Source organism: Passer domesticus, chromosome 10 (assembly GCF_036417665.1).
Source record: "Passer domesticus isolate bPasDom1 chromosome 10, bPasDom1.hap1, whole genome shotgun sequence".
Taxonomy (NCBI): domain Eukaryota; kingdom Metazoa; phylum Chordata; class Aves; order Passeriformes; family Passeridae; genus Passer; species Passer domesticus.
Window position 1 is genome coordinate 23623322 of NC_087483.1, and position 13598 is coordinate 23636919.

At 35.6% G+C, this 13598-nt stretch overlaps 1 protein-coding gene across 4 annotated transcripts in view; it reads left to right on the forward strand.

The window, feature by feature from the left end:
• The window catches only part of TLK1 (tousled like kinase 1), a 67429-nt gene that overhangs the window by 22613 nt on the left and 31218 nt on the right, over positions 1-13598 (forward strand). For all 4 annotated transcript variants that reach the window (XM_064434471.1, XM_064434474.1, XM_064434473.1 and 1 more), the window contains exons 2-4: positions 3437-3555; positions 6921-6992; positions 11352-11427. In XM_064434471.1, the coding sequence (XP_064290541.1) occupies positions 3442-3555; positions 6921-6992; positions 11352-11427 (262 nt within the window). In that variant the 5' untranslated portion in view covers positions 3437-3441. The remainder of the gene's footprint in view (positions 1-3436; positions 3556-6920; positions 6993-11351; positions 11428-13598) is intronic.

Consider the following 13598-nt stretch of genomic DNA (forward strand, 5'->3'; position numbering starts at 1 on the left):
AGGACGAGGTATCTGTATATATTATATTAGTTTTTAGAGAAGAGGCTGTCTATCAGTCTGCTGAAATAATGTGGTGGATACCACCATTCCCCAAAAATACGAAAGTGAGAAAATGTTACTGGTGATTAAAAAATGGTAATTAAAAAAATCCAAAAAAACTATCAGAAGAAGCATTCAGAATCTGTGGTTACAAGAAGTAAAGGAATATAGTTTTTTAGGACTCTTTCATGAATTTCAGGTGGCCCTCCAGGTGTTCTTTGGAAGATAGTACAAGTATGAATGGCATTAGGGGTAGCAATGCCAGCCTTTCCTTCAGCATCATGGTAAATGTGCTCTAAGTACTTGTGTAATGTTGTTGGATGTCCCTTGAGTTAGTGAGTTGGCCTTCAGGTGTAGGAAGGTGTAGGACATTAGTTAAAATAAGAAGTCTGGGTATTTTTTCAGGACTGTAAGTCTTGTTGGTAGCAAGGTATTCTGTGAGCAGGAGAATTTATAAAGTCTAAGGCTTAAAAAAACTTATATGTCCCTTAAATTTAATATGTAATTTTTATAATTTTTTAAAAATTGTCCCTCACATGAAATGCTTTAAAACTCTCAGTACCTTTAAAAGTAAGTAACTTGTGTTGAGAACTGAAGGTGCAAAGCTGCTTGTTCTTGATAAAACAGCTGTGTGTTTGGATGTGGATGGTGTATTTAAAATACAACATGTATGAGGAAGGCAGTTCTTGGGATCCTTCCTGGGATTTCTCTCTGTGGGAATCAGGTTTGAATCCAGCTTTTCTGTCTTGTCCTTTAAATCACAAAGACAGCAGAGTGCATGTCGCTTTTCGGTTTTGAATATTTAACAACAACAAAACCCACACCAAAATAAACCCCCCTAACACAGTAGCAAAAAAACACTTCAGGAAATAGTGAAGAGAATGCAGTGCGTTCATTAGTGTGTATAGGCTCCAAAATTTGAGCAGAAAAAGGAAGGATTGTATTTTATCTGTGCTGTGGATTGCCCCTTGGCATGCTGCACCACCATTCTGACCAGTGAGTTAACCTAGGGGTACGGATCTCTTTAGTGCATTGGTATCTAGACACAGTACGTGAGACCTGGCAGTGCTTCAGATGAGCCTCAGCTATCCACAGTGATTGTTGCTTTCCCACATTTCATAGAATAAACAATGTAAGGTATGGTAGTATCTGTTTGTGTAATGTACACATGGTTTTGTAATGGCTGGACTTATATCAGTAATTTTAAGTGATCACTGAACTTCTGCAGGCAGTGACTATCAAATAGGCTAATAAATCAAAATATTGCTAGACCTGCTTATTAAATGGTTTACTTTGCTAAACTAAAAGCTTTTTTTTTCATAGTGGCATACACTTACAAACTTCTACTTCTATAAAGCAAAATAGTAATAATTTAAACTTTTCTGACAAATCTGTTGTGATTAATTCCTTATGCTTTTTCAGAGCAATACTTTCCCATTAAGGATTAGGGATTATATCCATACATACTGGGGAAGATATGCTGAGCATAAAAAAAATATCCTTACTGCACAGTCCGTTAATGTAAGAAATATTTTTTATGCATATGAGAAGTGTTCAGTTTGTTATAGAAACTCTTGAAAGCAGTACACAAGCACAATTTAGGGAGCAAGAGTTTAAAGAGGATTCCTGATTGTTCTGCACTCAGCATACATGTACATGCAAACAGTTTTAAAGCCAGGGAGTTTACAATCCAAAGGATGTAGAAATTGGAGAAATTTTTACTAGGCAAGTTCAGTAGCAGAGTTACAACTGCAGAGAAGCCAGCTGCAGTTTTAAACTCTGTAATTCCCCAGCGTTGTTGGAAAAGAGTCCTCCAGCTCTATGTGTGGCTGTGCTTGGGTGTAGTAACAAAATGTGGAGTCTCCAACCTGCCACTCACGGTTTGATTTTCCAAAAGAAGACTCTGCCACAAACACTTTTCCCAATTGTTTCCTTCCCAGCTGTTTGTCTTGGTGTGATTTTCTTCCATTGGAGGAGGTCTGTTACCAGTTCTGGTGGTAAAGGAGCACTGACACCTCCCTTGCTGTCATCTGCCTTCCTACAGGAGCAAGGGCAACTTGAATTAGCCAAATAGCAGAAGCAGTGCTTTCCCTACCAGAGGGGTTAGCTCTATGGCCAGGAGTGGCCAAAATGTCAGAAAGATCTGTCTAGGGCTTGAATGCTGAAGGTTTTGAGATACCCAAGAGTCCCATAAAGAACATGTCTTTTGACTTATTAATAGCAAAGGAAAAGCTACATTGATGGTTTGGTTAGTATGTTAAGCTGAGGGGTAGAGGTTTATAGCAGTAAATTGTAAATTAGTTTTCACAAAAACAGAATTTCAAAAGCTTTTTTCATGGCACCGTTCTTTGCTAAACTGCTGTGTTGTCCCGTGGGACTGAAAAGCACCAACTTGTTGTGTCTTAGTTGGAAAAAATTGAGGCTATTTTACTATGTGGTACTTGAAGGATGTGCTATTACAATAGTGCATTAAGAGTTCGACATGAAATAGCTTATTTAAAAAAAAGCAACTGAAATGTTTCCAATTGAAGATAAACTGAATGTTCAAGTAGTTGAAAAGATAAAAATACAGAATGCAGTTTGTGTAAATACGAAAGACTTATTTGTCTACATCATCTTTCAGACTCATTAAACAGCCATAAGTGATTTAAATACAAATTAGGAAGCTGCACATCATGTTGCAGCCTACTCATGTAGGCTGAGCTCATCAGAAACTCCTTTTGTTCCTCCATTTCCTTCCACCTTACTTTCCCTGCAGATGCCAGCAGCACTGCTTTACTCCATTTACAGCGCTCTGTTGAAGCCATCACCTCTGCAAGGGTCTCTGTTATTCTTGGCTCCTTTTTCATTGCTGATCCTGCTCCTTTTTTCTCTGACCTTTGGACCTCCATGTAACACTGCATTCCTGTGCATGAGTTGAGGACTGCGATCTACCTTCTGATTTTCCATTTTTTCCCCTGTAGTTGCTTCTTGTTGATCTTTGACATTGCTAATCTAACATTTAAATAATGCAGAAAACAAGAGCATTGCAGAATGTATTGCAGAATTGGGAGGTTTTATGCTGGAAAATACTTTGTTCCTGTCAGCTAGTTTTTAATCTATAAATAATTGCTGGGTTGGCGTATTGCATACTGCAGGCTCTATGTCTCTTACATGCCTCAAACAGGTTCTCGTTTTCAACCAGAATTGACAAGGCTATTCTGATACGCAGAACTTGCCGCAAAATTTTTGTAATTCCTTGAGTGCTTTGGTTATTAGGTAACAGATGATGTGTCATTGTTAAGTTGAGGGTACAAATCCTTCGTTTGCATAGGCCAGTGGTATGTTTGGCTTGTTTGTGAAGTGTTCCACTGCAAATATTAGGAAATGTAATGAATTTATATATGTATTTTTTTAGGAGCAATGGATGAACTTCATAGCCTGGACCCAAGAAGACAAGAATTGTTAGAGGCAAGATTCACAGGAGTAGTAAGTGGCAGCACTGGGAGTACTGGAAGTTGCAGTGTTGGAGCTAAAGTAAGTCCCAAGAGCTGTCATTCAGATCTGCCATCTTTGAAATACTCGTTTATCTCACACCATCTCATTTTCATATTGTCAGTGTCATTTATTTGTAAAAGCATTGGGTTGGAAGAGGCTCTCAGAAAAATCCCTGTTTGCCTCTTATTTTGCTTTGAGATAGGATTGTTTATCCTGAACCTTTCTGTGATATGGATGTTGAATTGTTCTTAAAAACACTGAAGAATAAGCTTATACAGGCTCGTTTGTGGCTTTGCTGTAGTGCACATGTGGTCAGAGATGGAAGATTTTCCCTTATTTAGGTGGAGTTGTCCCTGCTGCAGATGACCATCTACTTATAGAGTCTACTGTGACATCTGTTTTAATAGTAAACTTGTTTTGAAGATTAATACATATAGATAAATTATTTCAACATTTCCAGACATCTATTTCTCTTACTTTCATTGTAAAATTCCTGTCCTTTAGTATCTAAACCATGATGCAACACTTTAGGAAGAGCCTTATGAACACTGAATAATTACCTTCCATATGTTATATATTTCCTTTCAGTTAATACATCTGCAAAAGAATTTTGTCTTTGTTGCATATTCTGTTCAAGTTACTAACTTCAGCTTCCAAGACTGATTTCTACAATACTGTTGCCTAGCCAGAAGTACTCCATTTTGTATTTGTGTATTGGAATGTTCTCCATCAAGTATACTACTTTATAGGCTGATATTAAAAACGTGTCATACTAATTTCTAAGCACATCTCCCTCATGACTAAATTACTTCTGAATTCTGTTTCCTGACTGTTTGCAGTGTCCTCATGTTTTAAGTGCTTGTGGTATTTTAGCTTGCTATGCTGTATTTTAGTTACCAGTATAGATTACTGAACCAAATAGTTCCTGATAGAAGACATTGATGAAATTTCTGAAGACATGTCATGTATTGATGGCTATGAACAAACTACACAGAACTGAAATTATTATGTAGTGATCTTGCATCATAATTTGCTTTGGAGTGCGACATGAAGGTAACTGTTACAAAGCTGTAAAAAGTTGATGAACTTGTTACTACCATTTAAACCAAGAAGTGAGTAAGATAGGGAAAAAATGAGGTTGGATTGACACAGTGACATTGGTGCCCTGTCTAATTGTCTTCTCATTATAATTGCAAAATTGTATATTTGCCGTATCTTATGCTTAAAATTAGAAAGAGAGAAACACAATGTTTGTGGCCCATTTTGTTTATTTATTCCTTGGGTTCTTTAGTACTGCTTACTCCCCTAATTAATTAACTCATTTTAATAGCTCAGGTAGTTGCTCATAATTCACATTACTAGTTATTCTTTTTTATTACTAGATCAGTACTTCTAACGTCATTGAACTTTTGCTTTTTGATACAGCTGTTTTGGTCCATTGCTTTGTTGCAAATTTTCCCTCATAATCTGTCTGCTGCTGTATGTGTAATACATTTTTTTCTAAAGGCATTATCGAGTTTCTTGGGGTTCCTCTTCTTTAAAATTTGATTCCCTGTGAGTCACTGCTTACCATTTCCATAAATCTATTGGAAGTCTTTTTCTTGTTGTCTGTTGTTCAGCTGATTTCAGCTGTTAGCCAAATTGCATTCCACTTTCACATTCTCAGTTTGTTCATCCAAGTTAGCCAGAAAAAGAAATTTAAAATAACTAATTTCCATTTTCACTCTGCCATGGAAAAAATACATTTCTTGTCCCTGGTGCGTTCCAAGATTTGTATCTCATCCAGTTGGTTTCCAAATGGATATCTAGGTGGTGTTTTTTTAATACTAACAAATGCTTTGATAAATGTTTGCAGAAGATACTGTTACCACTGTTTCTTATAGATGCAGATCCTCCTCTAAGACACTGTTGTTCTTACCTTCTAGTCCTGTGATTTGCTACACTATCAGTAAAACCACAATTACATCATTTTTGTTTGTATTTCTTTTGTTTGTGACCATTCAGTGTATCCATGCAGATAATGTGAAGTGTAGTAGCTGATCTGGGCTGTGTTTGGAAAAAAATGCTTTTTAAAAAATATAGTCTGTAGTCTTGGTGGGGGATGTTTGGACAGGCTTATCTGATTCCTATTGAAAAAACTGATACAACATTTTTGATCTGATGTGCAGAGATAACTGGGAAAATATGAAGTATAAATGCAATATCCATTGCTCTGCCTTCACTTTGAAGGCCAAAATGAGAAAACGTCTTTGTGTACAATCCCAAATCCCCATGTTCCAGATTCTAATTTTCCTAAACTAGCAAGACAGTACAGAGCTTGCAACTTTAATACTTACTTTTTGAAATATTCTGGGTCATTATATTCTTCTAGTAATTAAATTAAAATGGACTCTTATTTATTGGGAATACTCTTTTGAAAGGTTATCCTTACCATATATGTTGCTGAAGAGTTTTGGAATTTCTAGGGGGAAAAAAGCCCATCATGTTCAAGCTCTTTCAGGAAGAACTACATCCAGACATTTCTGTACTGGAGACTGCCTTGGGGGTGAAAACACACATGGACATTTTGTGTGTTTAACTAGCATTTCTCTGGACATTGTAATTCAGAGATTATCTTGTTATTTAGATGTCACAGATGAGTACTGTCCTGCAAACTGATACTGGGCTGGAATTTAATGCTCAGAAGCAAACTGCCTTGGAACTATTTCACTTCAAAGTATTTGTTCTGCCTTCTTATATAGAAGAGACCAGTCCATCAGTATAAGGGTTTTGGTGGGTTTTTTTAATAAAAAGACTCTCAGCTGATGATGACTCATTAAAATGTCCTCGTGACATGCTGTGTTCAAAAGATCTCTGAATAAATCAGCCTGAGTAAATTTCTAAAAAAATACTGTAATTTGGGACTGTATCACTACTTGGGTTTATTGTTGTTGTTGTTTTTTCTTCCCTCACTACTGTAAATTTATTGTGTTGGGGAAAATTTGTTTTAAGAATTTAGGATAATACTGTCAATAGGTTTTCATTTTCTCCAAGACAGACTAGACTATTGCAAAGATTATTTTTTTAAATCTATTTCATGACAGAAAATTAAAACCTCTTTTAATTAACACCTCTTTTTCTTAAAAAATTGAATAATTCTAGTAGTCTCTAGAACTTTCTCCAGTGGTTTTGAATATGCTAGGGTTTCACTTGGCTCAAAAGCAATGGAAATTCAGAATTTACTGTGCCCTGTCAGAATACCCACCTGTCAAACTTCTTACCCCCTTTCCAGTCACAAGTGCTCTGTAGTTAATTTTTCCATGAGAGCATGAAATGACTGTTACTGGTTGTAACTCTAAGTGGTAACAGTGGATTATGTTTTATAATTCTGTGTATAATGTTGAGTATTTTATTTTTCTTGGTAGGCCTCAACAAATAACGAGAGTTCAAATCACAGCTTTGGAAGCTTGGGATCTTTAAGTGATAAAGAATCAGAGGTAAGTGTATGGGGCAGATTCATTATTACCTCAGAATTTTAATGCTAACAAGTAATTTATTTTTATTCTACTTTGATGCTTTATTTTGTATAGAAGCTTTTAAAGTGCAGTGCAGATAGGTAGGAAAGAGCATGAATTACTGTAAGACACTGTATCTTGGAAGGGGAGCCGTGACTGGAAGAAGTGAGTTTCTTTGGATTTTTGGTCATGAAACTAGCTGCTTCTGCTTCTCTGCTATCTATGTAGTCATGGCCTGAGGATTCATACAGCTTTTGGAGCTGAAAATGTTTATATAGTTTGCAGTCTTCTGTTTCATAAGTAATAAGTGTTTCATCAGCACAGATAGCTTTGACTGATCTTTGGATGAATCCTGGAAAATACTCTAGAAACTAGTTTACAGTGTTTTCTTTCCAAATATGGATTTATGCCAAGGACAGACATCCTTAGTAGGCATTGTCTTTATTTGTAACAGCTGCAGTTGTCACTGCATATTTTCTTACCTAAATCCAGTTTGTAATCCAAGAAAAGGATTCATGCTTTTATTAGGTTTAAATGTGCAGAGCTCAGACTTCCCTTGAGTAGAATATTTTCCTCTTAATGATGAGCATTGATATAGTTACAGTAATACTACAGCTCTTAGAATGTACCTATTTCGGGGTCGGTGAGTCCCTCTGACAGTTTTGCCTCTGTGTGTCACAGATTGTGTAGATAGGATTATATCCTTTGTAACCAAGAGTGGATTTCTGGCCTAGGCTAGACCCTGTGTGACAGTGTGTCATGCTGGAGAGATGGTTATTTGGAATGTACTGTTGGTGTTATTTTCACTTCAGAGCTTTACGTTGGGACCTAATTGTTCATTTGCTCAGTCACTGCAAGATGCTTTTTTACTGGGCTGTCAGCAAGTGAATTTAATTGGTTCCCAAAGCTGATACCTTACAAATAAAAGTTCTGTATGTGTGATTTGTTTTTCTTGTTGAAAACAGCTCTGCTATGTTTTCTTTCCCCTCACCTCTCCCAGCTGGATTATGCATCCAACTGCATAGAATATTTTCTTAACCAGAAGATTCTGTCTGCCTGTTGTTTTTATTCATGGCTTTTCCTAGAAATACTCTGGGCAGTGATGCAGTTCTGATGTAGGTGTGGGAATGGAAATGTGCTGCAGTAGCCTGAAAGTTATGATGCATTATTGCAATTCCTTGACAGAAAACCATGTCTATGAGTAGTTGAGTGATCTCAGAACACTGACTAGATGTATAATAAGTTTTCGGTATAGAAAAATGTTATTTTACAGTTCTATACATGAGATACAGAGACAAAGCTTTTCCAAGGCATGTGAGTTTGACAGTCTCAGCACAGTGTTTTATGCTTCTGAGTAAGGATAATATTTTGTCTTCTAAATATTCTAAGACTTGTATTCTTAAATAGAAACAGACATCTTTTTCAGGAATGTCCCTGCACTGAAGTCCACTATGCTCCATTGCACAGTGAAAGATGAGTCTTAATGACATTGAGTAGTGAAATACACTTTCTTGATTCTTCTTCAGAAGTTGTTAGTTGTATTCACTCTATTATAATTGTAATAGCAAGTATGTTAATAAATTTTAACAGTTCTTAAAATTACATCCAGTTACTTGTACGCTAAAGTACCATAAAAAGTAAGCTGTAGATCTTAGTACTGCAAACAGGTTGTGGAATTGCTTTGTTGTGTTGGTTTTGTTTGTTTTCATAGCATGACCTTGAAGGTTTCATAGTAACAGTGATGGTAGTATGGAAATCAGACTTGCTCACTGGGGAGGCAGTGCCATCATTTGACGTTGAAAGAGCACTGTTGTATTACAGTAGGTCTTAGGAGAAAAAAAAAAAGTAGTTATGCAAATCTCAGAATCATTGAAATTAATTTCTAGCAAGAGTGTCAATTTCTGATCAAACCCTGATGATGCATTCATGTCATTACTCTGTGCTTTCATCATGAAGTGGCACATTAAATCTGTGAATGTGAAGGGAGGACTCAGGGGAAGCACAGTGAAATTGAAGGGAAAACTAGGATCAAGACCAAGATGTATGAGGCTCTGCTAGTATGCCAAAGTGTATGTGGCTTTAATATAACTTTACAATCTAGCACTGGGTAACCTTAAAAGTACTTTGTCTTGCTTATGAAATAGTAAGATTTTAATCTAAATCTTGGCTATATGTAAATACTTTGGCAGCTACAGAAAGTAGCTTCAGTCTTCATTTATCAGGGACATACTCCCCAGCCCCATTAGTCTTCAGTTTCTTGTAATTCATAGGACTCCATTCATTAGGAAGGATTTTGGAGTACATTTTCTAGTGATTGATGTGTGCTGTACATTATCATGCGAATTTTGTGCTTAGAAAAGGGGAACATGACCTTGTTGAGTAACCTCATTAATAACCTCATTAGTGTGCTAGTACTTTCTGGTTTGGAAGGTTAAATTAAACACTGAAAGAAATCAGAAGAGCTTAAGGAAATAGACATTTATGAATTACTTGAGTTTTAAAACTATAAACCTCTTTAAATGGCTGGCTTTACAAGCCACAGCAGCTGGAAACTAGTTTTGGTGGGGGAAATCTTGCGTGTTTTGTCATTAATTAGGTTTTAAACTTTTTTCTTGATATGGTAAGTAAAAATTACTACATTAGAATGTAACTGCAGAATTGAAAGCTGGAAAACAAGAATAACATGAAAATGCCTGTTTAAGTAGTTTCAATTTAGTTTGTGGAAAGGTAGTTTAATGTTATCTATTTACCTGGCAATAATTCCAAATTATTAAAGTTAAATTTCTAAGCTATGCTTTCTGCTTTTAGAATCAATAGTCTTGAGGTAACTCCATTTCCAGGAGTCAGTGTTGCATACTTTGCTAATGTATGATAGCACTGTAGAGGATGCAGATGTCAGTTGGATGAGTTTATTTAAAATAAAATATATTTAATTTAAACTTAATTTACAGCCTGATAATACAACATTTACGGTTCCAAAGATATCTTTATGAGGCTACACACAGAGTCAAAACACTTAAAAAATACATGGTATATGTAAGGAAGACCTTTCTTGTCCTGCTGGTTCTTTTATAGACTAATAATTTTCTGGGGATCACAGGTATATTAAAGTGGTTCTTGCCAACATAAATACTCTTGGGTATTTGTAGTAAATTCATGTTTGAGCATATCCACATGAAGATTTTGGAATTGAAAGGTCCTTGAAATGATTTACTGATGGTTGAAATTGGAATGTTGATATAATTTGCTGTGTTAAGAAAGCATACTTGGAGCACCAGATGACAGATACAATAAAATGAGAAAATGATGGTATCATGAGAGAATGAAGCATGTTGTCACTGATCTCAAATTTAAGGACCTGAGCTATTAAGGACGTTTGGTTTACTGGTAAAATAGTTCCTGTAAGGTCTCCTGTGCTTTCTCCAGCTATGTATGAGGCACCATGAAGAATACACACACACAGAGCTGCAATATGCTGAACAAGAGCAGCTTTTATTATTTAAATTGGGAGACTCACTGGTTTGAATCCTCAGATCAAAGAGGAGCAGATATAATTTAGAGATGCTTCTGATCACAGCCCTTTCTTGTTATCTGTGTTGTACATGGTGATTGTAATTTCCAGGCGACTGTATAGAAAAATTTATTCCAGAAATATTAACAGATCTGTATTTTTTCACTTACCATTGATACTTTCTTTTCCCTGAGACAAAAGTAGATGGGGAGGACGACACTTTCTAAGTGGATAAATAGTAACATTTTGAGCAATTTTTGCTCTCTACTTTTTTCTCTTCTTTCTTTTTAATTCTCAGCAGATTCTAGAAATCTATACAGTTTTTATTAGTTTGGAAAGATGTTGTACACTTATGAAAAAGTGTAACATTATTGCCTTCCTATTGAAGTACTGGAACTTTGTGTTTAAGCTACAGGAGTGTGTAGAAAACACCATCAAGAATCAGATTATTTCACTTAAGTATTAAGCTTTAAAACATGTGCACTAAAATACAGAGATCTTGGTAAATATAAACATAAATGAAACAAAACTGTGTGTTCATAAACCCTGGAATGAATGAAAAGGTGTAATTGCTTAAAAATTAATATGTGAAATTGCCTTTTGGGAAATAATTTAAGAATTACTTCTCACTTTCTTAAATACCTCTTCTAGCTTATACCTGATTGACCAAAGATCATATTATCTAATTTAACTACCATCTGAAATTGCATCCCTGCTGAATTGTGAAATCATGTTTTATGGATGAGGATTTAAATTTATTTCATAATAATACAGCAATAATACAAATAAATAGAGCCTATGTTGCATCATGTTCTTTTTGTTGTTTGTAGACTCCAGAGAAGAAACAGTCAGAACCTTCCAGAGGAAGAAAAAGAAAAGCAGACACTCAGAGTGAAAGCAGCCAAGGTAAATTAAAATGTAAATTGACTAGGTAGTGATTGCATGTAATACAGTTTTGACTGTTAGCCTTAAAAATTCTGTGTTTTCACTTACGTAAGATGACTGTTATGTTTTGGATTGTAAGTTATGTATTCTTGTCACCCTCCCATTTGTCACTGGAAGGGATGGGCAAGTTAAACATGAATGGGACTGGTAATTACCCAAAAGAATCATGAGCTACTGCACGTGTAACTCACAGCTATGATACAACTCTCTAATATTTTTAAGAATTAGAGCAACTCTTCTCATGCAAAACACTTTGTGGTTTGAATTTCTTTTCAGTAGATAAGGGGAAAAGAGGATTACTGATTACAATATCTGATGCTTGTTTTACAGGTATATATAAGAACTTAATTTTATTCTTCCTTTTTTGTGGAAGATTGTAGTAGTTTAGAGGGGTGGGGAAATGATGATGAGACTGATTTCTAATTTACTATTTACAAAGTTTAGGTTTTGTCATTCCTCTCTTTTGTGTGACTTTTGGGCGAGAACTGGTGGAATTTTAACCTCAAGACAAAAATTCATCAGAAGGGGAGTTGAAATAGTTCTGATAACATCTGTTGCAGCTTTATTTTTCATTCTAGCAGAGCTAGAAAATGTCAATTCAGATATAAAGCAATGGGTTCCATATCTGGTAGTCTTCATGATGCAGCATGCTATTAGTAGAATAATCATGTTGTTTGATTAAAATTAATTTCTTCCGAAGTTTTACTTTGTAGACACCTGCTTTTTCAAAGAACCTGAATGAATTTTCCTATTTTCATTGTTCTAGTAGCTTATCCTTCCTCTTACTAATGAGTGTCTAAATTAGAGATGATGGAAATTTTTGGGCCTTTTCAATATAGAAAACATGATTATAATATCACAATTTTACTGTCAGCAGCAGTAAAACTGAGTAGTCTGCACTGCAATATTCTCAAATAGCTGGCCTAAGAAACTGCAGCCTCTTGGAGTGGTACAGTACAGTTGAAGCACAGCAAAAAACTCCTGTTGTATTGGAAAAAAGAAACAGGAAATCAATCTCTTGTATGTTGCATACCCAGGATATTGACTATGTAATATGCAAATTAATCCATAAATGTTGAAGAAAAAGATTGTTTAGAACATAGAAGTAATTGGAAGGTGGTATAAATCAGTGTAAATCTATTCATAATTGGCTGTGCCAAAATAATTTCACATACTTCTTCAGTGCAGAGCTCTGTAACATGACATCAAATAGATACTTCTATACTGAAGAGGAATGCAGTCTGTCTTTTATCTGCATGAAAGCAAATTTGATAAAGTGATATATGAGAACTAAGCATGAGGACAGAAATCACTAGCAGAATCACAGGGTAGGTAAAGAATTGGCCGGAGGGAAATAGCAGCAATATATGCACTGACTGGGTAACTACTGGAGAAGTTGGCTGTGTGCTGTTCTAGGTCTTGGAATTATTTTATCTAAATTTTTCTGTTAAAAGTCTTAACACAAAAAGGGCTGCCAAATGTTTCTGGTTTTTTATGTTATTCTTAGTGACACAGCATTATGCAGCAGTGTCAGTACAGAGGTATATTGAACTAGGGAGAATTCATCAGGGCTGAAACAACAGAAAAACTTGAAAATCTTTGCTAAAAAATGGAAATCAAATTTATGGATCTACGACTAATGATCTCCTAATATATTGCGAAAATTTCTTTCTATAAAATAAAAAGCTTTGAACAATAGTCCATTTCCAGGATGTTTCCTAACAGGTTGTCTGAGTTCTACAGGAGAAAAGACCAGTCTTAAGATTTATTGGTCATCTTAGGGCCAAACAGAAGAAAACAGTTGTGCATTGGATAAGATATAGGTGCAATCTCTGGAATGCCAGAGTATGAGTCAGGTCCTCCTGTTGAAGAAATACAATTCCTGTTAGTTCTCCTGAAGTCTCAATCCATTTAAGATAAATTCTAATCTCAATCTCTGGTGTTTTATTTCCCTAGTTAACACTGTGAGTTACCCAATTCATAGTCAGGTTAAGAGGACTGAAAATACTTGTCATTCTCTATGCCCTCACTGTTACTGGCACCTAGGAAAATCCTTGGACAGAATATTTGGGCATAATAACTCACCTGGAGTATATAATGTTAGTACATGTGGTCAGTTTGATACTTTGAGG